The sequence below is a fragment of the Ciconia boyciana genome, chromosome 6, assembly GCF_034638445.1.
Source record: "Ciconia boyciana chromosome 6, ASM3463844v1, whole genome shotgun sequence".
Lineage (NCBI taxonomy): Eukaryota > Metazoa > Chordata > Aves > Ciconiiformes > Ciconiidae > Ciconia > Ciconia boyciana.
The window spans coordinates 16,907,154-16,930,840 of NC_132939.1; the positions used below are offsets into that span (position 1 = coordinate 16,907,154).

Below are 23,687 nucleotides of genomic sequence, written 5' to 3' on the forward strand. Positions count from 1 at the left end.
TCCATTGTACACAATCTTACTGTAAAATAACTCTCAAATCCTTCAAGACAGACGACTGCTGCTTTTTCTGCCTTGATTACCGATTCCTACAGGAGAGACAACCAACCAGGCTTTGCGGCACCACTAGTGCTCCTTCAAAGCAAGTTATGTTATTCTGCTACTAGCGATGGTGCTAGTCAATGATGGTTGGTCCAAAAAGATGAAGGTTGAGAGGCTGGTGGCTGATGATAAGATATGAACTTGTTAGTGTCTTTGGTTTGGTTATTATTTTCTGCATGAATGCTTGTATCAAGTGACTTTCAGGCATGCTTTTCACTTATGACAGGGCAGTACTGTTATTGCCTGTTAGTACTATTAGTCTACGTGAAGGACAGACCGGGTGCATTCTTCCGGCCTCAGACTCCAAGTGCAAGTATATTCTCTTCAGGCAACGGCTCTGTAAAATGGCTTGCTTCCTTTCCAGCACTCTGTTTAATGGCACAAGGAGCACCACTGCAGTATAGGTGTTGTTATTTTTGAATAGTAACGAGCAGCTGTCTTGCATTGCTCTGCTTAACAATGTCAACTTTAGATTGTGGTGCTTCTCAAGTTGATCCAAACCCTCTGAGGGCAACTGCTGAAAGAGAGGTTATTGCTTAGGTCATTTAAAAGAGAGCTAATTTGTGGCTTATAACACTGAAGGTGTAAATTAGGCTACTTTGGGAAATGATAGAACCAATCTTTAAAAAAAGGTTTTTAAAAGCCATGTAGATGTGGTGCTTGTAGTGGATGTGGTTTAGTAGTGGACTTGGCAGTACTAGGTTAATGGTTGGACTTGATCTTAAGGGTCTTTTCCAACCTAAATGATTCTATGATTCTAATTCCACTGCCCTGAGGTTTGTTGAAATATCACAACTGATGTCTATAGTCATGTTGCACAAATAGATATGGGCAATTTAGAAATACCATGCTTATAGTTTAACAGTGAGTTCATTTAACAAGTTCTTCTGTTAATAAGCATTCTTAACCATTAATCCACTCCTGAAAAGTATTTCCCTCCCATTTTAAGACTTGGCTCAATTAATGCATTTCAAATGGGCAACACCAGTCCATATAATTTAAGAGAAAAAAAAAAAGGTATCACAACAAGCACTTTTACAGTAACTTGAAAAAGTCAATGTCATTTACAGGAAAATTAAACAAGTTTTAAACAATATTAAACAGTATTTCTCAGGAATGGCTTCTCATGTTTGCAAACAAACAAAAAATTTTATACACCATAATTTAATACTTAAGGGCTCATATCCTTAACACTTAAGTCATATAAGTTCGGAAAATAAATTCAGGAATTTTCATCTCAGAAATCTGGGAGCTTAATTTCAAGATAAATACTGGATTGTTTTAAGTTCTAGAGTTCAAAACTCATCTCCAAAGGAATAGGGAAGAACCATCAACAGTTCCCAGTCAGACACCTGCCAGATAGAGACTGGCTCAATATAATTGAAATTTTAGACAGGAGTTCATTTCTTTAAGAGCCTGTTAAGTTTAAGAGGCACTTTAATATACAATCATTACAGTAAAAAATGTTCCCAAAGTTTTCCAAGTTGTTTTCTATGCTTGCTGAGACCACAAAAACCGGTCGCATCTTTCCAACATGGACTGAATCAGCGCTCTGCAATTAAAGCAAAGGGGAGGGGGAAAATTCAAACAGTAAGAAAAGCTAACAACAGAAAGAACAACAGAGTTTTGGTTTGCTTTTTAAATAAAAGTTTGTCAAACATGTGATTGTATTTCAGAAGTAACATCATGACATCACCATGCATGCATTCTCTGGAAGGGATAGGTGAGATCAGAGTCTGTACAGGACTCAGCAAGACATGTATCTCCTTCAGAGAATCTCCTTCACATACATCTTTAATGTATGATTTCCTGTTTCTTCACTTTCCATTTAAAAATGCCTATATTGCACAATACATAGCTCTTAAATAATAGAAAAGCTTTCAGCTGAGTTTAAAATCCGAGGTAAAAATGTGAAGTATTTTATTTTTTTGTTAACTGAAAAGAAAGTTTCAAGCACCAAAAAGATCAGGGTGCATACATAGATCTTCTGTTGACATGTCATCTTACCTTTGCCTTTTCTCAGCAATTCTCAGTATCTCACAGACACCAGTAAATCTCTCAGACAATTCTAGTGTCAAGCCACACTCCTGCAAGAGAGGCAAGGCACGATTTGGGCCAATGGCCTTTGCCAGTAAGAGAGCTACATTTTCCACAGTGATGCAGTCTGGGCAGCTTGGGCTGCCATTGCTGACAGCATTTCCGTTCTGTGGGCCATGGTGGTGGAAAGCTGTGCTGTGATTTTGTGCAAGATGCAGAAGAAACTTCCATTCTTCTGTGGTCTCTGGAATGCAACCTAGATGTAAAATGCGTTTGTTACATTATTGTAAAACAAGGATTATTCTAAGCCTACTATTTTAAAAATATCTGTACTTAAAAGGGAAGCTAGCTGTTCTATTTTTCTCTGTGAAGATTTAAGAAAACCAAGCATTATCAACAAGGAAATTGTGTACAGAAGTGTACTGCCTTGACTGACTCAATGTAAAGATTCAGTGGTGAGCTACGCACAAAGCTTCACAATAGTTCAGTATTTAAGGCTTTGGATTACGTCAACAGACAAAGAATTGTTTTGTCCATCTTAGGGCTACTGGGAATTTTCTTCTAAGTTCTGCCACGTGATACAATGCTTTGCTCGTCGTAACTTTGTGCGTGTGCACATGTAGTGGGGGGAGTTTTGTGCTGTGCAGGGAGGCTAGCTATTCCTCTATCTACAACTCCAAGTTTAGCTTTTACTCCCAACTGATAAACAGCTCTACATTCTTGAACTTTTAAGCATTTTCTAGTACAACTGACTTCACAAAGCACAGTGTGAAGATACAAGAGTGTAACACCCATTTATGCGTTTCAAATATGCTGCATTACACACAGTGCTACAAAACACTTCAAAAAATAAAAGTTCAACTCTACTTTGGACAAACTGAGTCCGTATATAATCAGGGCAGTTCCTATATTACAGAATTATGTTTACACAGCTTAAGAGTCACTAACCATCTTCTCCATTCAACAGGCTCAAATCATCCAAATGAGCAATATTAGTAAAGGCTTCTATTCTTCTATCCAGCTCCAGACAGAGAAAAAGATATCCGGGCCAAAATCTTGAATAAGAGAGTAAAGATTTCCAGGAATCAAATACTCAGTCTAAACTAAAGTCAACAATAATGAAATGCTCATTTAAATATCAGTGAAGACAGAAGCAACAGAATTTCTTGAATGCCAGAAATCACTGCAGAGTAGGGACATGGGGAATACCCCTTAGCCAAAAGGGGTATTTGGTACATTAAATTGGACATGCAATATTCATCCTCAAAACAGGAAAGGTTTTTAAATAAAACCTGTCCAATTAAGGAGCAGATGGGTGGTTTTCATTTGTATCTTTTTGAGGTCAGAATACCAACTAACCAAGTATCAAGAATTCCCAAGTCATCTTCTTACCCATGTGATTTACAGATGTCAGCCATCTTCTCTTTTGTAACAAAATCAGCTGGGAGTTTAATCAAAAGCAGAATGAGCTGGCTGTAGCCCCAAGTAAACAAATGCGATCGTGGCCTAGAAGATGAGAAATTCAGTTTTAGAGCCTAAATGGTTTTCTTCAGAACGTTATGTTCTCTCTACAAGAAAGGCAGGTATATGAAAACAGAGAAGGAAAAACAAATGAAATACTGTGGAGTCTCAGTAGAGCAGTGACTCTGAAAAGCATTACAGATAAAGTTATTTAATCCTTTGGTTGCTTCTGCTGAACTCTGCAATATGCAAAATGCTCAAAGGATTCAGTGACACCCGAACTGTCATACAAAATCTAAGCCAAAAGCCTACAGACCAATTAAAACTTTTTGCTGCACTCAGGACCTTGGGTGAACCCTACTTTACCTGGGATTTCCTTCCACATCCACTGTATTTGCTCTTTGTGGTGCATCATGAGAAACTGCCAAGCACAACCAATCCAGTCGTACAGATTCGGGCTGCAGAAGAGATCTAAGGAGAGATGACCTAGAAAACAAAACACACAGAAAAAAAATACCAGTTTTAAACATACCAGATATGGAGAAGTAGAGATTGTGCGCAGGAAAAAACCCACCCAACATATAGATGTAAAATTAAATATATAAAAGCCTAAAATGATTTATGTTTCTAGAAACTGAGGGGACCACAGAAAACCATAAACTTTGTAGGCTGGGTTCCCCCAGCTTTTTTTTTTTTTTTTTTAAATGCTGTCTAACCTTGGTATACTGAATGACAGGCACAGGAAAAAAAATAGTCAGTTCCATTGAAAGTAGTATTTAGAAAAACCCTGTTAAAACTAACATCTAATCTAACAAAAAAATCACAGTCTGAGAGACCAACTAAAACTGGAAAATGAGCTGGAATCTAATGCTAAAGAACATCAAGCAGATAGATACAGAAACAGTAAAAGCGTCCCCAAAAACCAAAACAAAAAACCCCCACACACAGCTACATGATGAAGAGAGCAGACAGATGAAAAAGATTCTATATTCCCTTTACCTTTTATCCTCTGGCTTTGATTTCACCAGACTATCTAAATATGCTAAAAAGTGAGCTGGATCATTCCTGCAAAGCTGTTTGATATCAGAAGGCAAAATAGAGGGGTGGAACTTGATCAAGGGCCGAAGAGCTGTTTCCCCAAATTTTTCATAAAGCCTGGAGAGAGAGGATAAAAACTATTTCCAGTACCAAACAGCAAAATTATTGTTTTTCCAAGATCTCTTGCAAGTTCAAGATAGTACTGAAAGGTGATCTCTTTTAAAGACTCCCAGAAAGCTTCATGAAATGTTAAGTGAACCAATTCCTGCTAGCAAGTTCACAACACTGAAGAAGAGAAAAAAAGGACTTGGCTACAAACCTTTGAGCATGTACCAGTAACAGCGGGCTATCATCCCAAGGCCCCAGGTCATGCAGCTGTTTCAGTATTTTCAACATATCTTCATTTTCCATTGCTAAAGCCACTGGACTGTGACAAGTTAGTTCTGAAATAAATCAGCGCACAAGTTACAAGATATGGGCGAGGTTTTTTTCTTAATACACACACGGCTGTTGTTAAGCATAAGGACAAAAGTTACCACTACTTTCATGGAACTCTCTAGCTAACAGTAGTAACAAGTGAACAGATTCTACTTATTCATTTCATAGAAGTCAACATCATTAATCTGTGCTTATAGCAAATTACAGTTATAAAATGATACAATTAAGGCATAGAATAAGATTCTTGATATATTTTACTTTTCTTTAGACTTCCGAGGAGGCAATTTTTCTCTCATGTCAAAAAAGATAGCCCATTGCAGGACATATGGCTTGCTGAACATAATGCAGATCTGCATCAGTTTTCATATAGTACAATTTGCTTCTATTAATAAATAAAAACTTCAGCTTGGACACTGACTTCACAGAATGCAGAATTCAACACGAACCTTCATCCTGATAAAATGCGAGTATTAATCTACAGGCACGAGTGCAGTCCAACTGAGGACAAACTGGGAACGCATGCATAACTTTTAGTTCTAGGGCTCTCAGAATCCAAATAGTGAACAGATTCCCAAAAACCCAAATACCAGATACCAACCCTCAAAGCAAGATTCTGTTGTTTGACTGCTCTCTGTTGGTGCCAAATCAATGCTAAGACTTTAATTCACTCTTAAAAGAAATGCATAAAGCAGAAGCTGAATGCAGAGAACAGATGAAGTTCTGTTTTCCAATATAATCAGGAAGCTTTGGTTCAGTAAGGCTAAAGAGGCATCAAAAAGATCAGAAAGGATTTCTGTGGAAAAAGGAAGTCTCATGTGATCACAAGCCACTCATTTGCATGGAACCATCTATTCCACTCAGTTCTGTTTCACATTAACCACATTTCTCTACAAGTCAAATCTTCCATTTCCAGTGCAAATACTGAAGCCCCTCCCCTAGCTTTTGCCTTGTTTCTATAGACATATGATTCTAATTAAGACGCTTTTGCTCTTTGAAGCACATGTTTTTTTTTTTTTAATAGATCTGGTCTGTAATCACTACAGTGTTCAACCAACAAGCTCCATATAAATTAAAAAGTTCAGAATTGCAAAGTGGGGGGACGGGAGGAACAGTCTCTCCAAGGAGCCAGCAGTTCTTCATAAGTTAGCCTTTGGGGGAAAAACAAACAACCAAACAACCCCAAAACAGAACATAAACTCCCACACACCAACCATCCTCACCCTCCCACACTACACCTGCAGAAGGAAAATTTGCAGACACAAATGGGAGTGTCTTCAAGCTTTTTTTTTTCTTCTCCCAAACAGTCCTACTGTCAGTTTACTAGTAATAAAATTTTCATTAGTTACCTTTCAATCCTGCGATGTATGTTTCCCATACATTAGGACTGGTTGCATACATGGTTATAATACACTGCTTTAGTCTTTTTAAATCCAAAAGAAAGAAGTAGCTTCGCATAAACCTACAAGCCAAGGTCCACAAAGCTGCTAGTGGTAGACTTCCATCAAAGCTCTCCTCTACCTCACCATTTCCACAAGAAAATACACACAGCTCAAAACACAGTGTTGTCAACTCAACGAGATCTTTCTGAATATCCGGTTCTATGACACAAGGAGAAGACACTTGAAAGCAGCAGTCCAAAGGTCCCTTCAAATCAGTACTATTTTCACACATGGGTTTGCTTACACAAGTTTCATCAGTATTTTCCTTTTCAGTGCAGTCTTCCAAGATACCACTCTGTTCTTTGTCTGCTGGGTCTCCATCAGTTAGATCCAGTCGTAGGTCTTCCTCCAGGACTGCATTCTCTTCTTCAGGACACACAGTCTTGCTTTTCTTAATAGAGGAAGCAGAATGCTCTTTGCTGCCGAACTTTTCTTCTAGATAGATAAGCCATTCCTGTAAAACCCTTCTCATACACTGGGGTTCTAACAAAACCAGGGGATCTTGGAGTTTAGCTCTGTAGCATAAAAAAGAAGTTTGCTAAGTTGCTTGACAGTTATAAGATGCCACAAGTGAAGTATTATATATGCTTTCTGTAACTCAAAGTATATTCCTAAACTTGATTTACAGTTGGTTGTTGTTTTTTGTGTTTTTGAGTGCATCAAACAGAATTTAGGCTACTTAGGCTGTCTACATTTGATATTAGTACATTCTGAGTTCCTCAAGATTTCTTTCAGAATGGATTTTTGTTTGTTAGGTGGTTTTGTTTGTTTGGGTTTGTTTGTTTGTTTTTTAAAAACTATGCTTGTAGTTAGGACAAAAGAATAATGCTGGAGCACCTAAATAAGCTTTTAATGGGTTTTGCTTGGTTTTAAATAGGGGAAACAAATCATTAACCAAATGAGATCCTTTCAGGTTATGTTAATAGACATTTACAGCATTAGTCTTACATGTATGTAATGAATTTTTTTTTTTAAAGTAATTTTTTAAAAAAATCAATCATTTTTCTACCAAAGCCCAATATATCTATACATTAAAAAGTTTCCCTGCTTACATAGCTTCTGCTGTTGCAGCCTTGAGATCTCTTAGATGGTCCTCCTCTGGAAGCTGGGAGCTCTGTGGTTCTAACCTAGAAAAATACATTAATTTCAAGTCTTATCTGAAGTATTATCTTTAATAATTTAAGTGAAGATTTCCTCACAAATTTGAGGAAATTTGTAAGGAAACAACATTAATTCCTTTACTAAAAAAATACAAAGCTTTCGTTTCTAAAGAAGGAACAGCTCAACAGACATTATGGATGAATTGGGCATGAAGAGGAACCGATGATACTATTTTTGTGGCCTTCTATAATGGCTTGTACTCCAACTACAGTAAATTTCTGAAGGTACTGAATAAAAATCAGTATCGTGCCACTATATGAAAGTTAGCCCGAAATGGTAAGTTAGCAAATCACTGGAATATGAAATAACTTAGCTCTCTATTAAATGGACAACCATTAAAGAAGTTCAATGTTTTATAGCTACCATTATTTAAAAAAAAAAAAAGTTTTTAGGGAGATAAAAGTGTTTACTCCCCACTCAGAAACCACAGGAAATGAACTGTTGGACTCATGTCCATAACTACAACAAGCATCACAGATCAGCAATTCTCATGTAGCGTAATACACTACGTTCTTGCTCTTCAGTTATTACAGCACAGTGGAGACTGCATGCTCCACTACCCAGAAGTGTTCATTGTCTAATCAGCTTGTAGGAATGGAGTCAGGGAGAACCAGTGAAACCCACCATAGTAATGAAAGCAGCTGGAAAAACCTAACACCGAGCTCACCATCCTACTTGAAACGGTAGTTTTTCCTTTAGGTTGCTATCCTCAGAATCCCCAGCAAATGCAGTTGCTAAGAAAACGTGATTTTGCACTCACTCTTTCTCTTCCTGGGGAGATGCTACCAGATTAACAGTCAGCTCCTGCAGCTGGTCGTCATCCTTTGCTTCTTGCCTCCCTCTAGTATCAGGACTTATATGAAGCGTGCCAATCTTTTCAGTAGTTTTGCGTACAAAGCTGGAAACACTAGGATTCAGAAGTTCAAACATTTAAAATTGGAAGTTCAAAACCAAACAAATCAAGCACTTTTTTTCCATTCAAACCATGATTTCAGAAAATTTTGTAATCTGAAGAACTCTTGAGAAAAGGATGAGAGCAGCGATGAGCAACAAGAACAAAAATCACTAAGAAGCTGCTCAAAATTCATACTTCAATCGTGGTCCATATTTCCAGCACAGAATAAAAACCTGAAGTATTTAAGACTTGGGTTTTTTGCTGCTGGAGAAACAGGATCATATACTAACATTAGCGCTTAGATTTTGACATATATGCAAATAAATGCAGATTGGCTACACTGCATTTTAAAGCTTATAAACGGAAAGCATAATTAGGAAATTATGTCCCTCTTGGTGGTAAGAAACAGTTTTACAATACTCCAAATTAATTCTTCAGATTACAAAGCTCACTAAAAACGTCCTTTTCACATCATCACCTTTTCACATCCCTATCCCTTCAGATATCTTATTCAAGAGAAAGCCCAGTGAACATACCAAAACCCAATTTTTTCTACCACTGCCATCTAGAGAAATATGTCATCAAAAGTTGAACAGAAAAATCAGCTTCTTGCTTTCTGGCCAAGAACTAGTTTAAGAGCATCAAGAAAAAAGAAAAAAGCACTTTTACTTGCTTGCCAGAGAATATGGCATCTTTTACTATACCGAGGTATAGCAAAAGTTGAAGGTTGCTGCAGAATAGAGAAAGGATTCAAATGCAGCAAAACAATTGGACTTTAACATGTACCAGGATTGAAGGTAAACTTTTAAAAATTAACTGTAAGTATGATAGTATTTTATTTAATTATAAATTGAATATAGTGAATACTTGAAAATTCAGTTGTCATTATTAGTAGAAACACTTATTACTAGTGAAGTCCTAAAAACTGCTTACAGTTTAGACAGAATTCAAAGCATTGCATGTATTTCTGAAGGTTATTCTGAGATCCTCACACTATTGATATCAGCCACAATTTTTTGTTGCAGGATATAATTCACATACCTAAGCGATCAAGGGAGGGCTACACAATTTTTCAGACCATCGTTATGGGCCAGCAACATTTTAGCTAAAAAACTAACATATGTCTTTTTTTTTTTTTCAAATTTTAAATTATGTATTTAACACCATCTCCTTTATATTTGTCCTCTCCATTTTTTAAAGCAAGTTTTAAAATAGCAATTTGATTTCTGCATAAAACGGACACTACCATATTTATTTGCACCAGGTATAAGCTACCATTATTCCATAAACACTTGGGGAATTGATTAGATTCACTGAAAGGTGTGGGGGAGGAGATGGCAGACCACATGGTATACTTTGCAAGTGTGTTTCAGCAATATCTAGCACGCTTTGAATATTTTAATATTTGTCCCCAAGCAACACAGGAAGCATTCACTTGTTCTTCAGAAATCTAAGTACCAGAAAACCAAAATCCCAAAACGGTATTCAGTTAAGTTTGTTTTGAATACAAACCACAACCACAGTTACAGGGTAATGTTAAACATTCTTAAACATTTAAACATTCTTTGCCATTTAAAAACTAAGGTTGAAATCTTGGCTCCACTGAAGTTAACAGCAGCTCTTCATACCTTCATTAGAGTCAAGATAGAAGCTTTAAATTGTCTAGCAAACTTGACTGCATCTCCAGTGTTTCAGTTCAGATGTTACATTTTTACAGAACAGAGCATGAACTGAACCAGACAATGCTACAAATTCAGAGGACAGAAAAGGGAAAGATGTAATGGATGAGTGAACCTGCTGCAAGTTTTACCTTTCTTTGACAGCTTGGAGAGAGACGAGAGGAGATGGGGAACGAAATGACAAAGGAATACTGAATGGGAGAAATGTCTCATTCCGGTCAGCCTCAACCGTCACAGATGCATGAGATACATTGTCTAACAAATGGAATTGAAATAAAGAGTCATGAAACAGTGGCCTGGCAAAAATGGAACAGTGAAACAAACTGCAAGTCACTAATTAATTAATGGGATAACCTGCATGGGGTATTTTCATACTTAATATTCAAGAATGTGGAGAGCCAAAAAAGTGCTATTTGATTTCAGGGGCCATTTTATTACTGACTTTGAACCTGGTATGTCTGCTTTGCTAATAGTCTTTTGGCTCTATAACAAGGTAAATGACAATCAACAACTGTATGAAAACTATCTTCTAAAAGTAGACTTACAGCCCATTTAGGGGACAAAATCTTGGTTTAATCCACTGACAGTTACTAAACATCTAGAAAAATTAAGTATTGTGGCACACATCCATTCACATTGCCTGATTTCCTAAAACCTAAATCAGCTATGAACATACAGAGATGCATAAGCCATGGTTAAGGTATAAATCACCCTTTTATTTGAAGGGACTTCAAAACATAATTGAACCCATAGCTCTCTGGCTTTTGATAAGAATCACAGGAAATATAGAATCACTGACTATTTCCCTTCTCACTCTTATATCCCTGATTAATAATTTCCTGGTACAACACTGTATCATTAAGTGATGTAAATGAGACAAAAAGGATCCTTTTAAGTAAGGATGACACTGCATTTTGCAACAGTCGGCACCATGTGCACTGTTGACAGGAAAAGATGCCATGCTGTTACAGAAATTCTACCATCAGAATCCACAGTCTCTCTAGATAGTACCTAAAGGTCACAAATGATTTTAAGATTGCTTGTAAATAAGGCTGCTTTTGTTCCTTATGCAGATTAGAAACCTAAAAACTTATGACATCTTACGTAAATGTGAACAGGGAAACACTAAGTCCATTTCTCTTAAATACCCAATTAAGTACACATGCTTCAAGAAGCATCTAGAAATTCTCTACTTTGAAATAATCAGAAAATTTATTATCTCTTGTTGAACAGATAGAACTTTTCTATCTTCTGACATTCAAAAACTGTGTCCCTTCATTTTAGAGTTTTAATATCGGAAATGATACACTTCCTTCCAAGTTTTCTCACCTGTTGTTTTTATGGTGATGTAGGTAAAGAGGCAAATGTAAACGTAAGTGCTACAAGCAGCATGTAGCTTTGTCAGCAGGATAATACTACTAACAAGTAGGGGAGTAAATACTAATTCCTATACTCTCCCTCCCCATTGTGGTTCTCCCCCAACAAAGCACCCAAATTCTCTCCATCCTCAACTGGCATCTACTCTCTGCAAAATCTAGAGAGCCGCTTTCTTATTGGAAAGCCTCTCTACCATACATGGAACTAAGGCAGCTCCTCATCATCCTCGGTTTCTGCATCCCCTCTCCCAATCCCAACCAGAGCAGAGAACCCAGACCCATTATTATCTCACTCTAGCTTTTGCCCAGTGACAGGTATTTGTTAGAAAATAAAAAAAGCTCCCTGGATGGTCTAAATGTTAGCTAATAACAATTCTATCATCCCTATGCTAATGTATACACATGTAAGAGATGATCTCCCTTACATATGAAACCATGCAAGAAAGTTAAGAACACTTACAGTAAGCCTACTGTTTTCCCTGAAGAAATATAAAAGCCAGAGCCAAGATTAAGATATTATTTCCTGGAACTAATATTACTGGAAGGATAGCATCAGCAAACAAATCTCATTTGAAGCTCAATTAACACTGGCATAGTTAGCTGAGAAAATCTTAGCATTAATGCTGAATTGCACAGAGAGGAGCGGGGGGTGGAAATTTGAGTGAAGTCCTAGCTTGGTAAAAGCCCTCTGGACCTTTTGTTTTGTTTCTCTGGGTTGTGTTTGTTTTTAAGCTTGGATTTCTGTGGAGCCAGCATTTCACCCCAATGTTTCAAGAAGGAGTTTGACTGGAAGGTGGGGTGACTGTGTTCCCATTGAGCAAATTAGAGGATTTAATCATGGATAACTTGATAGTGGGAAATAACAACACAGAGCCAACCCAATCGAATTCTTGTAGAATAAATAAAAATTGCATCCAAAACATATTTTCCTTAAGAAATATTACCAAGTTCTACTTGCTCATCTTCCTGGTGGGCAGGAAATTCTTTAAGTCTCTCATCTTCTGAGAACGTTTGACTGTGGAGAGAACATGAATCTTCATCTGACTGACTGCCTCTTCGACTGATAACACGATATATTCCGGAGTCTAAGACACTGAAGCTTTCCTGTCAGACAAGGGAGAGGAGTCAGATGTGCAAGTTGTACTTCCTTGTTAAACTTCCTGCAATGAACTCAAACAACCATACCCACACAAATAACCTCAACAGCACTTCCTAATTCACTGTTTGGAAAAGCCCTATATAACAGCGTATTTTTGACATATCCAGAATGTAAAAGTACACACATGCCAATAAGTGTGCAGTCCAGTGACTTTATAAAGATGTATATGCTGCAATTGCTTTTAGGAAAGCAGCCTGCAGAATAACTGGTGTACTTGGTACAAGACAAAAACCATCTCTGCTTTAGTCCTGCATCCGTGACTGGCACTTCACCCCTTTGTACCTGTGTACCCAAGAGTCCGTATTCTTTTTGCTGGTTAACCATACCCAGCTAGCACAATTATGGACCCTACAAAATTATTTAGTTTCAGGATACATGTACATTCTTTTGCTCATGGTAAGTCTATGTAATTTACTTTCCCATTTGATAATGAAAAAAACTTGTCTACCACATCAAGATGGAATTTACATTACTTTGTTTTTTAAACACTGTTAGAGTGAAAGCAGCAGCTGATACTGTATTAACTATGAAATAGTTCCCCTTTCTTGAAAAGCTGCTGGGAAGCCAAGGCAATACCAAGCAGCTGTACATGCAAAAGAATATTAGAAATATGCTTTGATTTTTTTTCCTTAGAGTTTTCTGTTTAAGCTTGATAGAGTGAGACAATTTTTTAAACAGGACTAGGATAGTTCTGAGCATTCAGACATTCAGCTTTCACCACATGAAACGACAGTCACAATCAAGATGACCTTTAGTGAAGCATGTTAAGACACTAAACTCAGCTGTGGAGAAAGCCTTCTTCATATCAATCTTTGTCCACATCTCAACCATTAGCCACAAAATAATATTGGAAAAAAGGCAGAGGTCTAAGAGCTTAAAGAATGCAAGTAGCAGTATTTCATACTTCTCTACCCCACCTAATTTTAGAAAGTAGCATTATCAGCTATAGTAGACATAGTAAAAATGAAAGCCTCATCTTCTAAGTGAGCAACGAGGTGATTTTAAGCCATAAAGATAAAATCTGCAGGTAACATTTTTGGCACTACCAATACACTTACATGAGATGAAATACTGCTCCTTCTACTGCTGCACGCAGAATCTAGAGGTTCCAACTTTGAAATTAGTTCTTCCAGCTGCACAACAAGATCTTGTTGGGTTGAGGCATCCAGCTGAGACTTCAAGTGCTCCAGCTTGTCTAGAGGCAAATTTTTTCTTGCCTAAAAGTACACAGTGAAACAGAAACATTATTATTTCTAATGCACATGTGAAAAGAAAAAGTTACCATATATGCAGGCTAATTTCCATCCTAAAAGTATGTACATAAGACTTTTTAAAAACTCCGAGAACATGAATCTGAGAAACCTATGGAACTTAATGGAAAGGACAGGAAACAGTGTGAAGTTGCATTGCACATTTACAAAGAGGTATTTACTTACTCTGCAAGAAATGACTGAATTTTGGAAGAGACAACAGACCCTGGCAGCAAGTGTCCAGAACCCTCTTCTTATCAGACGCTCCACGCAGCGGTCTACCAGCAGAAGGGAGAGGTGCACAACTTTTCCATTTGTATGCAGACAGAACAACTCACTTTTGTAAACTGCAATATCCTGAATATCTGCAAAACCAGATGCACAGAAATATCTAAAGGACTGAAATCGTTAGTCAACATTCCTTTCTGTTCCTGAAAGAAGGTGAAAACATATTGCCCATCTGACTGCAAATGCCTGCAAAAGGCTAATACACTGTAGCACGAGTGGCATGGGGAACACCAACACTGAAGAGTGGTAAGCTGGCATCTAACAAGTATAAAGCACAGTTACAAGTATCAAAACTTTCCAGAGTTGCATTTCTAGAAAGCATTCAAAAAGTGCACTAAAGTTACTGAAAAGTTTCCTTTTCCTCTGAAGGGGGATGAAAAACTAAAGACTGATAAAGATGAGAAATACATCACTGTTAGCCTTGAAACAGAAGGAAAACATTTACTAGTGGAAAAACACCTTGACCTTTCTGCAGTTTTCAAATGAAATAGTTACGCTACATGCAAACACTCCATGACAAAGGCATTGCAAACTTAACACCAAAAGGGTGGGGAGAGAAGGGGAAGGAAAAGACTGACTGACAACGACTAACTGTTCTAGGACTATGCCTAAAGCCATACTCCCAAAACCATTTATGAGGCCTCACTCATCTGCCAAATAAGTACATTCCCTGGCTCCAATTTAGACAGGTGTTAGAAAAAACAGATTTTAAGCTTTCAGCTGCCAGATTATCCTTCATAGGACACCTGACAATAATCATGAATAAACAGAAATGGGGAAAGGATACTGCAGGTTTTACCTCACTAATACTATAGGTTATTACCTCTCACTATTTGATTACTGTATTTTAAGATTCACTCTACACCACATTTTGTTTCTCAAGCATGTTTTCAGAAGTATGGAGGGAGGGGGTGGCTGGAGGAGGTGGGGAGAGGGTTAATATTCAAGGATATCCCTGACAGATGACAAGGAAAAACAGTTTTTTGATCAATGTTCTGCAATCCAGCTGCAGAAATTGAGTCTGAAAAGGCTCCATGTTAGGCAAGAACTTCAGAAGTGACAGACATAACAGACAATATTACAAAGCAAAGATTCTTAGTTTACCTTTTACTTCACTCCAGAGCAAGACTTGAACACTTTGGGGAAGAAAAATATAAATGCCTCTTTCTGTCCAGGTCATAACATAGTGCTCACTGCAAGCAAAGCAGACATTAACAGTGCAACAGTTAATTGTGGTAGTCACTGTAAAAAATGCAGGGATAGCATTGGCTTAAGTACAGCAAGCGAGAAGTGAGTTGTTTAGTGTGATACTTGGAAAAGTCTTATGCAAAAAGATGAAATTGATAATATAAATTAGGAGAATATACAACTTTTTATTTTTAAGTCTACTTTATCAACAAGAAGCTACGCTGACAAATACTCACGTCAAATACAGTAGCTTGGGGAAAGATAAAGATTGTGGAGAGCAGCTGGAACTAGTATAATGAGGATCCAGCCTGTAAAGTAAAATTATCCATAATTTAATTTAAGTATCCGTTACAAGTGTAACTACAACAATATCACTTCCTTAATATAGTATTCTTAACCCTGGAAATACAAGGCTGCTTAAACAAACATAGTCTTATGACAGCAGCATTCGTTGCAGTAGTCACACAGACATACCTGCAGAATCAAGGCTTTGGCATTTTTGATAACTCAGATGCTGGTTTCCGTTATTAGAGGAAAACGTATTAAGATGACAGCTAGGATTAATCTTGACTGCATTAGGATATTATTTAATCTTGTCAGTATTAAGGCAGTTCTTTTCAGTTAGTCTAGAAGTCCCAAGCAAGTTTATCACCAATAACACTCATGCTTCTACCTGAGAGTAACAACAGGGAGAGGCGGTGATGAGAGCAGCTGCTTGAACTGATGTGTGCTTTGCACTTCCCCATCAAAGTTCACCTCCCACATCCTTGAGCCAGGTCGTGCACAATATATTAATGGCTGCTGATTCCCGCTGTTTTTTCCAGCAGGGAAGAAACATGCTCCAAATTCTCCATCTCTTTCTTTGTTACCAATTTTCCAGAACTTCTCTCTAGTGGAAAAAACATACTTGTTAAGGCAGCATTAATAAAGACTCTAATTAATTTTATGTTGTTCTTGAAGAATAAAAATACTAAATCTGAGTTGCTGAATTGGTTTTGGTGCTTAAAAAAAAATCTGTAATGCATATTATAAAGCCTGCATAAAGTTTATAAAAGACAGGGTGCAGAAATATTTATTAGTTTAAACAAATGCACAGATCATGAAGGTTTTTCTTTTTTTTTTTTCAGCAGAACCAGTCAATCAACCTGGTGATGGGAAGGTGATGGTGCAAATGATCCCAGAAAGCATTTCCAATCACATGAAAGATAAAGACAGTGATTATGAATAGTCAACATGGATTTATGAAAGGGAAATCATGTTTATAGCCCCCTACAACAGAGTGACTGGCTTGATAGATGAGAGGAGAGCAGTGGGTGTTGTTTATCTTGGCTTCAGTAAGGCTTTTGACACTGCCCCTCCTAACATCTTCACAGAGAAACTGAGGAAGCATGGGCTAGATAAACAGACATGGAGAAATGCAAAGTCCTGCACTGGGGGAGGAATAACCCCAGGCACCAGGATAGGCCAACTGGCTGGAAAGCAGCTTTGTAGAGAAGGGCCTGGGGGTCCTGGTGAACAAGCAGCTGACCATGAGCCAGCAATGCGCCCTTTTGGCAAAGAAGGCCAAAAGCCTCCTGTGCTGCATTAGGAAGAGTGCTGCCAGCAGGTTAAGGGAAGTGATCCTTCCCCTCTTCTTGGCACTAGTGAGACGTATCTGGAGTGCTGGGTCCGGTTCCAGGCTCCCCAGTACAAGAGAGACACAGACATACTGGAGCAAGTCCAGCAATGGGCCACAAAGATGACTAAGGGATTGCAGCACCTGTCTTACAAGAAGAGGCTGAAAGAGCTGGGCTGGTCAGCCTGGAACAGAGAAGGCTCGGGGTGGAGCTCATCTGATCCCATGTGTATAAATACCTGATGAGGGAGTAAAGATGACAGAGCCAGACTACTCTCAGTGGTGCCCAGTGAAAGGACAAGAGGCAATGGGCACAAATGGAAATACAGGAAATTCTATTTCAACATAACAAAAAGCTCTGTTATTGTGAGGGTGGTGAACCACTGGAAAATGTTGCCCACAGAGCTTGTGGAGCCTCCATCCTTGGAGATGGCTCAAAACCTAACTGGACACAGTCCCGTACAATCTACTCTACCCGACTCTGCTTTGAGCAGTAAAATTGGACTAGATCTCCAGAAGTCACTTCAGAAACTGTGTGACTCTGTAAAGTCCAATATTTTACAAGTAAAACATAACTTACCTCTCGGTATCACACAAATAAGTGCGTGTAAGTGAAGATATCAGCAGTCTTCCATCCAAATAATCAAGCTGAACAACCCGAGAATCTACGGTGGTTATAATTTGAACAGGAAACATCACAAAAGCAGCAGCAGCCTACAGTTAAAAAGAAAAAAAGAAAGCAAGCATACAGGGCCTCAGTTCAAAGCAAAGACTATTTCATTAAGTTAAAATCACAAAATTCAGAAAAGACTCATGTATGCTATAAACACACAGCATAAGACAAAGCAGTTCCTTTCTTCTCCCTCCCTTATAAAATAAACCTTGAATGCTTAAGAGGCATAAAAGTCTAAATCCTCCTTTTCCCAAAATCATTATGAAGGTTTAAGAAAAAAAAAAAAAATCGTATCTCTGTAGCATCCTGCCATTTTTTTATAAGGGGGGGGGGGTGGGGTGGGGTGTTTAACATTAAGAGGGGGTTTTATTCTTGCTCTTGTAAGCTTTGTGCTTTTGTCAATTCTCTCTCACCAGTACTTTCAGCCAGCAAAAGTTTTATGGAGACAGACCTGAGGGATTACTTGATACAAAAAAATCTTCCATTGGATTTAGGTGGTTTACATAAACTCACTTTCTCTATTACTCTGCAGCAAATTATCCAAATACTATTTATTATACAAGTGTCTCAGTTTGCATGGGTGGCAGAACAAAGTCATAGACAGATCCCTTATTCATAAGAAACTACTGGGAACTGTACTCAAATTTTCTGAGCAGACAGTCACCATTTTTGACAGTTTAAAGCCCTTTTTTTTTGTTAGGAATGTGTCAATTCCCTACCTCAAACAAAGTGCATTACATGAGAGATTCAATAGTCCAATTCCTTTAACAGGCATGAGCAGACACATATTCCATGGGCCTTGCCCTTCTCTCCTCTCCTTTTCCCTCTTTTTCCACAGTTGAATTTTTTTGCTCTTTCTTTAAATGCAATAGTCTTGCTACTTTTAAGTCAATTTTCCATCAAAATCTTTCGTGAGGGCTAGAAAGGACCTGGAGGAACACACCTATTTCCAGGCTGTGCTCGTTCTTACAGATTAAAAGGAGAAGGAAAGGACCTAGTAATGGTAAAACTTAAAGAACACTCAAGGCCTAGAAAGCAGGCTGGTATCATTAATTTGCATGCCCTTTGCACAAAACATAATGGATGTAAGCTTGACATCCACCTACCGCTTATTTTAACTGATCCACATCTTTAAGAATAAGAGTATCGAGACAAAGACAAGCAAAATCAGAGCCTGGGATTGCCCTTTCTCAGACCAACAGCTGAGCTGAGAACTAAAACACACAGCTGAACCTGTAGCTGGAGTCTAAGGAATCCAATAGGCTCAGAAACACCAAGACCTCTTGGAATTTACAAGTATCAAAGCCCAGGGAAGAAGCTCGGCCAGTTTTTAATTCTGTACATTTGAAAGCATTTTTATATTGCATTACTAAAATAGCTAAAAAAGGGGGTGAGGGAAGTTCACGGGTTAGGATTTCTACTGTTGTCTCAAGAGACATGTTCTTCATCCCAACAGTCAAAGCTACCAGAACTTCATCAGCTGACAAGTTTCCTCTGTTCTGCTTTACTAAAATAAACAAAAAAATTCCACACATCATCCCCTGGGAACCTCTTCATCTCAGACAAAGTATGCAACATTTTACCTTCCCTTGTTTTGATGTGTTAATCTTGATGGCTGATACTTTTCCCACATGATCTCCTACAAAAACACGAAGGGCAGCTGTATCCCAGCATAGAGCTGTGACTTTTCTGCCCTTATGCTCAGAGGAAACATAAATCCGTTCTGGCTTCCCACGACGTTCCTGATTCAGCTCCCAGACTACTACAAGACCTTGGCTACAACAATCAGAAAAGAAAATACAATTTGAGAATAAGTCTTCTAATGTTTTATCATTGATAAAGATGCATTACTCCAAAGAAACAGAAAATCTAAGCGAAGTAGTACATCTCGGAGCTGGTTGTGTTTGAGGTTGCATGCTTTCAAGAAGTGTCACATTCTTAATGCTGAAGAATAAGTGTCCTTCCTTGTACTACAATGTATCAGCAGCTTTAGAAGGCTACTCTCGCATTTACTGGAATTGCCAGTAAGGATGCAGAAAAATAAGCATTTAAATGGATTTCAAACAATGTAAGTGGTATTAACTACCAATCTCACTCTGCCAAGTTAATGAAGGTATTTCTTTTGATGCTGAAAGGTCTCAGGAAGACATTTATCATCATAACTTCACTTTATGCATTAGCTCTCCCACAGATTTTCTGTTACAGAAATAATACTTATTCTGGAACAATTATTCCAGAAAAAAAGTTAAGCAAACTGTCTGTGCAGGGAATTATTCTGTAGGGGCCTGTAACAGTTAATTCCCTGCCCCCCTCCAAGTTCTCAGCAGATGTCCAAGTCTGAAACTTAGAAGCTACTTAAAAAAATGTATCTAGAATTTAGGTTTGTAAGTACATCACTCACCTGGTGGCGACAGCAACATAGTCTTCATCATGTAAACAACAGGCAACCCAGGAAATGGCACCTTCCTGAAAGCAAGTATGGGAGTAATCGCAGGTAAAAGTTGTTCTTGTACTGCCTTTACCACTACACAACTTTTATCTCTAAGATATAAACCAGATTCACAACCAAAGTCAACAGCTTTGTTGTGATGTGGGTTTTTCTTGTTTGTTTGGGTTTTGTTTGCAAACACTGAGTTTACTCTAAAAAGATGCAGCTGACAACAACATGACAGCATCAAGAGAAATGAATGCAGTTCATTCTCTGATTTGGAAAACACAGAAATCAGTCTCCTGTCTTCGCACCTATAGAAGCTGTTTTGCCAGAACTAAGGGAGATGCTCCCAACTTTAAAATGGCTGCATTCACGTTACAACAGGAGCAGCAGTGGCTCCCAGGAAATAGCATCTGACTATAGAAACAGCAATCCCTGTTCCATGACCTCTTTCAGCAAAAGCAAGCCAGCCTATCTTGTCTTTGCTTATCCAGGTAGTTCATAGTTTGGACATCCAAACATTGGTAGTTATCTACATGTGAGTTGCTCTAGTTTCATATTCAAAGTTTTCTTCTAAGTCTTAAATATTCAGGTGACTTTGTTGCTGCTGTTAAAAGTAAGAATTTGAAAAACAAAGGTCTGACCCTCTCAACAAGTCATTTCTTTCACACCTCATTAAATCTGTTACACCACACACTCTGGGGATATAGTCCAGTACCACAACCTTTTTTACATAGAGCAGTCCAAAATTTCCACCTTATTTGGGCAATTCGGCAAGCTGAAAATGCCTGTTGACTCATAATAAAAAATTAACTTGAAACAATGTCTCTTTCCCAGTCCCATTTTCCCTGGAAGTTTTTGTATAGAATTCTTTACCTTATGAGTGAGAAAAAGTCTTTGCTTCCAACCGTCTTTCTGTATAAGGTTCAGTCCTCCTCCTGAACTGCCTAGAGCTAGCCATCTCTTCGACACAGCTATACATGTACACTGAAGGAATAAAAATCATAATGCATAACATGGCTGCTAGTAAGTACTACAACAGTATCTTTTTCTTGCATTATTATGTTATTTTTTAAAGACTTCATTGTTTGCCAGCTGTGTGTACCACCCCTGCAACACTGGCAGCACAGTCATCAAAGATACTAGAACAGCACTCTCTGCGATTGTAGCAATCAGTAGAAGACAGCAACCCTGTCAGGCTGTATTATTTACCCCACAGTTACATTAAGAAAACACACACACAGAATAACAGGATCCTTTATCTTCGCTACTTCTTCCCAAAGTGTTGCCCCCCATAAGCTAGCATGCACACACCCAAAAAGAACAAGATGAATCCTGTGGGTTAATCAAATAATAAACCAAATAAGGTCACTATTTGAATTAAAAAAAAAAAAAAAAACAACAAAAAACCCACCAAAACAAAAAAAACCCAGACCAAACAAAAAAATCCAAACACCACAAACTCACCTTCAGACGACTAGAATCCAGCCTGAGTGCAGAAAGCAATGGATCCAAACATTCAAACTCTGCCAACACATGGTTGTAAGAGTCTGGAATTATTGGCACAGAGGCCATTGATGTACAAGAAAAGCACTATTCATTCATGGGTGCATTACAATTTCAGCTTTTAGCTGTACCTGCCAAAAATAAAGTTCTTGATTAGTTCACTTTTTAGTATTACATCTGTTTTTCTGTGTTTAAAGAAACACAGAACGTCTTCCCGTTCAAACAGCATCAGGTTTCAGTTTGCCAAAAAGGCCCAAGGGCTCCAAAATTAGACCCCTGCTTCATTTACAGGAAGTTTTTGTTGAAGTTCATTTCAGAAAACTTAACCTATCAGATACCAACCTTAGAAATATTTAAATTGTAGCTGTAAGATATATTTACATCCACCTATGAAACAAGTTCTGTCTACCTATAGAAAAAGCCTTGTTTTATGGTAAAACGCACTTCCCCCCACAACATGCACCCTTGATTTTAAACTAATTTTCTCAAGGAAAACATTTAGCATCAGCATTTTATACCTACATTATCTTCTCCCCCCAAACTAAATTTAAGGCGTATTATCCTCGACTGATACCAAATTTAGAATTACCTGCATTTGTGCATTTTTAATACAACTACACATAAACATGTATAAACTATCCTTTCCACAGTACCTCCTTCCCAGCACACAAGATAGATAACACAGAGCGAGAACCAAGAATTAAATAGTTATTGAAGCTGCAACCTCTCATATTTTTCCTAAACAGCACATAGTTTAAAAGAACCTCTTGTTGAGGAATTTTTAAAGTTTAGACCTCTATGTTGCTTAAAAAAAACCCTTGTTACACTTCATACTCAAGCCTTTGAATTTCTAAACAACTTTTAGTATGCAATCCCATAAATTAAATAACCTCCTCCCAGAAATACTAGTATGTGAAACCTTACACTTCCTTACAAGAAAAGGGAATGCTTACTCTCACCAGGCACTAGGAAAAGGGAAGATACGCATTTAGCAGAGAGACTGAAAATTATTTCTTCAAGACTCTCAGAAACGTCTTAAGAATCTTAAATTATGGGATTTGAAAACGTCTCTGATGACTAAAAAAGGACTGTTTTGTTCTGGATTATTCAGTCCAGACAGACACCCTAACGCCCGTTTTACACGCTCTGTCGTGAGGAAGGTCACAGATAACCTCGATCAAACAAAGCAAGCCTGAGATTTTAAGTCCTTTCGTGGAGCTCTGCTCTCGGAAACCGGCAACCGCCTCGGCGTCTGACCTACCTCTGAACACACGCTGCCCGCTTGCCAGCCTCCAGCTTGAGGAAAGAACTACAAACCCATCTTACTTTCTCTCGGATACACGGAGTAAAGCAAAGTATCCCAAAAGCTCAGAAGAACCCCCCAACTCCTTCGGAAGCCGCTGTCCGCGGGAAGCAGGCGGGCGGGGGACGCTGCTGGCCCAGCCACGCCCCGCAGACCGAGCCCCGCCGGGCGCGGAGGAGCAACGCCGGCGCCGGGGAACGAACGCTTCCCGCTCGCCTCACGCCGGCCCCCACACCGGCGCTGCGCTTCACCAGCACGGGCACGAGGCAACGCCCGCACCAGCGCTCCGAAAGCGGCGGCGGCGAGAGCTGGACGGGCCACCGGCCGGGAACCAGGACACAGGAAGTCACGGGGACGGCAGCGACTCCCTGGGGCGGGGCCGAGCCGGCCTCCCCTCCCGCAGGCACCCACCGCGGCCAGGCACCGAGCTCCCCGGCGGCGAGCCCCGCCGGGGGGCCGCGGCGCAGCCCCCGGCCGGCGGGGAAGGCGCCGCCCCGTCTCGGCCAGACGCACGGCCAAGCGGCGCGGCGCGGCCCGGCCCGGCCCGGCCCCCTCACCCGCAGTCCCCGCGCGCTCGCTCGCTCGCGCGCTCGCGGCACCGCCCCCAAACAGCGCGGCACGTGACCCGCGGGCGGGGCGGGGCGCGGGCGT

At 39.1% G+C, this 23,687-nt stretch overlaps 1 protein-coding gene across 3 annotated transcripts; it reads right to left on the reverse strand.

Moving 5' to 3' along the window:
• Positions 1–1,259: 1,259 nt before the first annotated feature.
• On the reverse strand, positions 1,260–23,574 carry HPS5 (HPS5 biogenesis of lysosomal organelles complex 2 subunit 2). Of its 3 annotated transcripts, XM_072865446.1 has the most exons (23): positions 22,995–23,528; positions 21,695–21,864; positions 21,104–21,214; positions 20,198–20,262; positions 19,380–19,572; positions 17,704–17,837; positions 16,182–16,397; positions 15,745–15,816; positions 15,425–15,513; positions 14,219–14,397; positions 13,841–13,999; positions 12,568–12,727; positions 10,379–10,502; positions 8,434–8,580; positions 7,565–7,639; positions 6,420–7,027; positions 4,955–5,078; positions 4,597–4,752; positions 3,964–4,083; positions 3,529–3,642; positions 3,085–3,191; positions 2,107–2,392; positions 1,274–1,651 (listed from the first exon to the last, which is right to left on the reverse strand). In XM_072865446.1, the coding sequence occupies exons 2-23, from the start codon at positions 21,800–21,802 to the stop codon at positions 1,591–1,593; spliced, it is 3,408 nt and encodes a 1,135-aa protein (XP_072721547.1). In that variant the 5' UTR covers positions 21,803–21,864; positions 22,995–23,528; the 3' UTR covers positions 1,274–1,590. The 3 variants fall into 3 exon arrangements, 2 of the variants coding, with proteins under 2 accessions (XP_072721548.1, XP_072721547.1); XM_072865447.1 differs by lacking the exon at positions 4,597–4,752 and having other exon boundaries at positions 1,260–1,651; positions 22,995–23,574; XR_012043107.1 differs by lacking the exon at positions 3,085–3,191 and having other exon boundaries at positions 1,268–1,651; positions 22,995–23,532.
• Between the last annotated feature and the right edge of the window lie 113 nt (positions 23,575–23,687).

Coding starts and splice junctions, on each gene's coding strand:
- HPS5 (XM_072865446.1), bottom strand. CDS start 21,802: ATGGCCTCTGTGCCAATAATTCCAGACTCTTACAACCATGTGTTGGCA. Junction 10,503..12,567: donor AGATGAGCAAGTAGAACTTG/GTAATATTTCTT, acceptor TCCATTTGTTAG/ACAATGTATCTCATGCATCT. Junction 7,028..7,564: donor GCTGCAACAGCAGAAGCTAT/GTAAGCAGGGAA, acceptor TTTATGCTACAG/AGCTAAACTCCAAGATCCCC.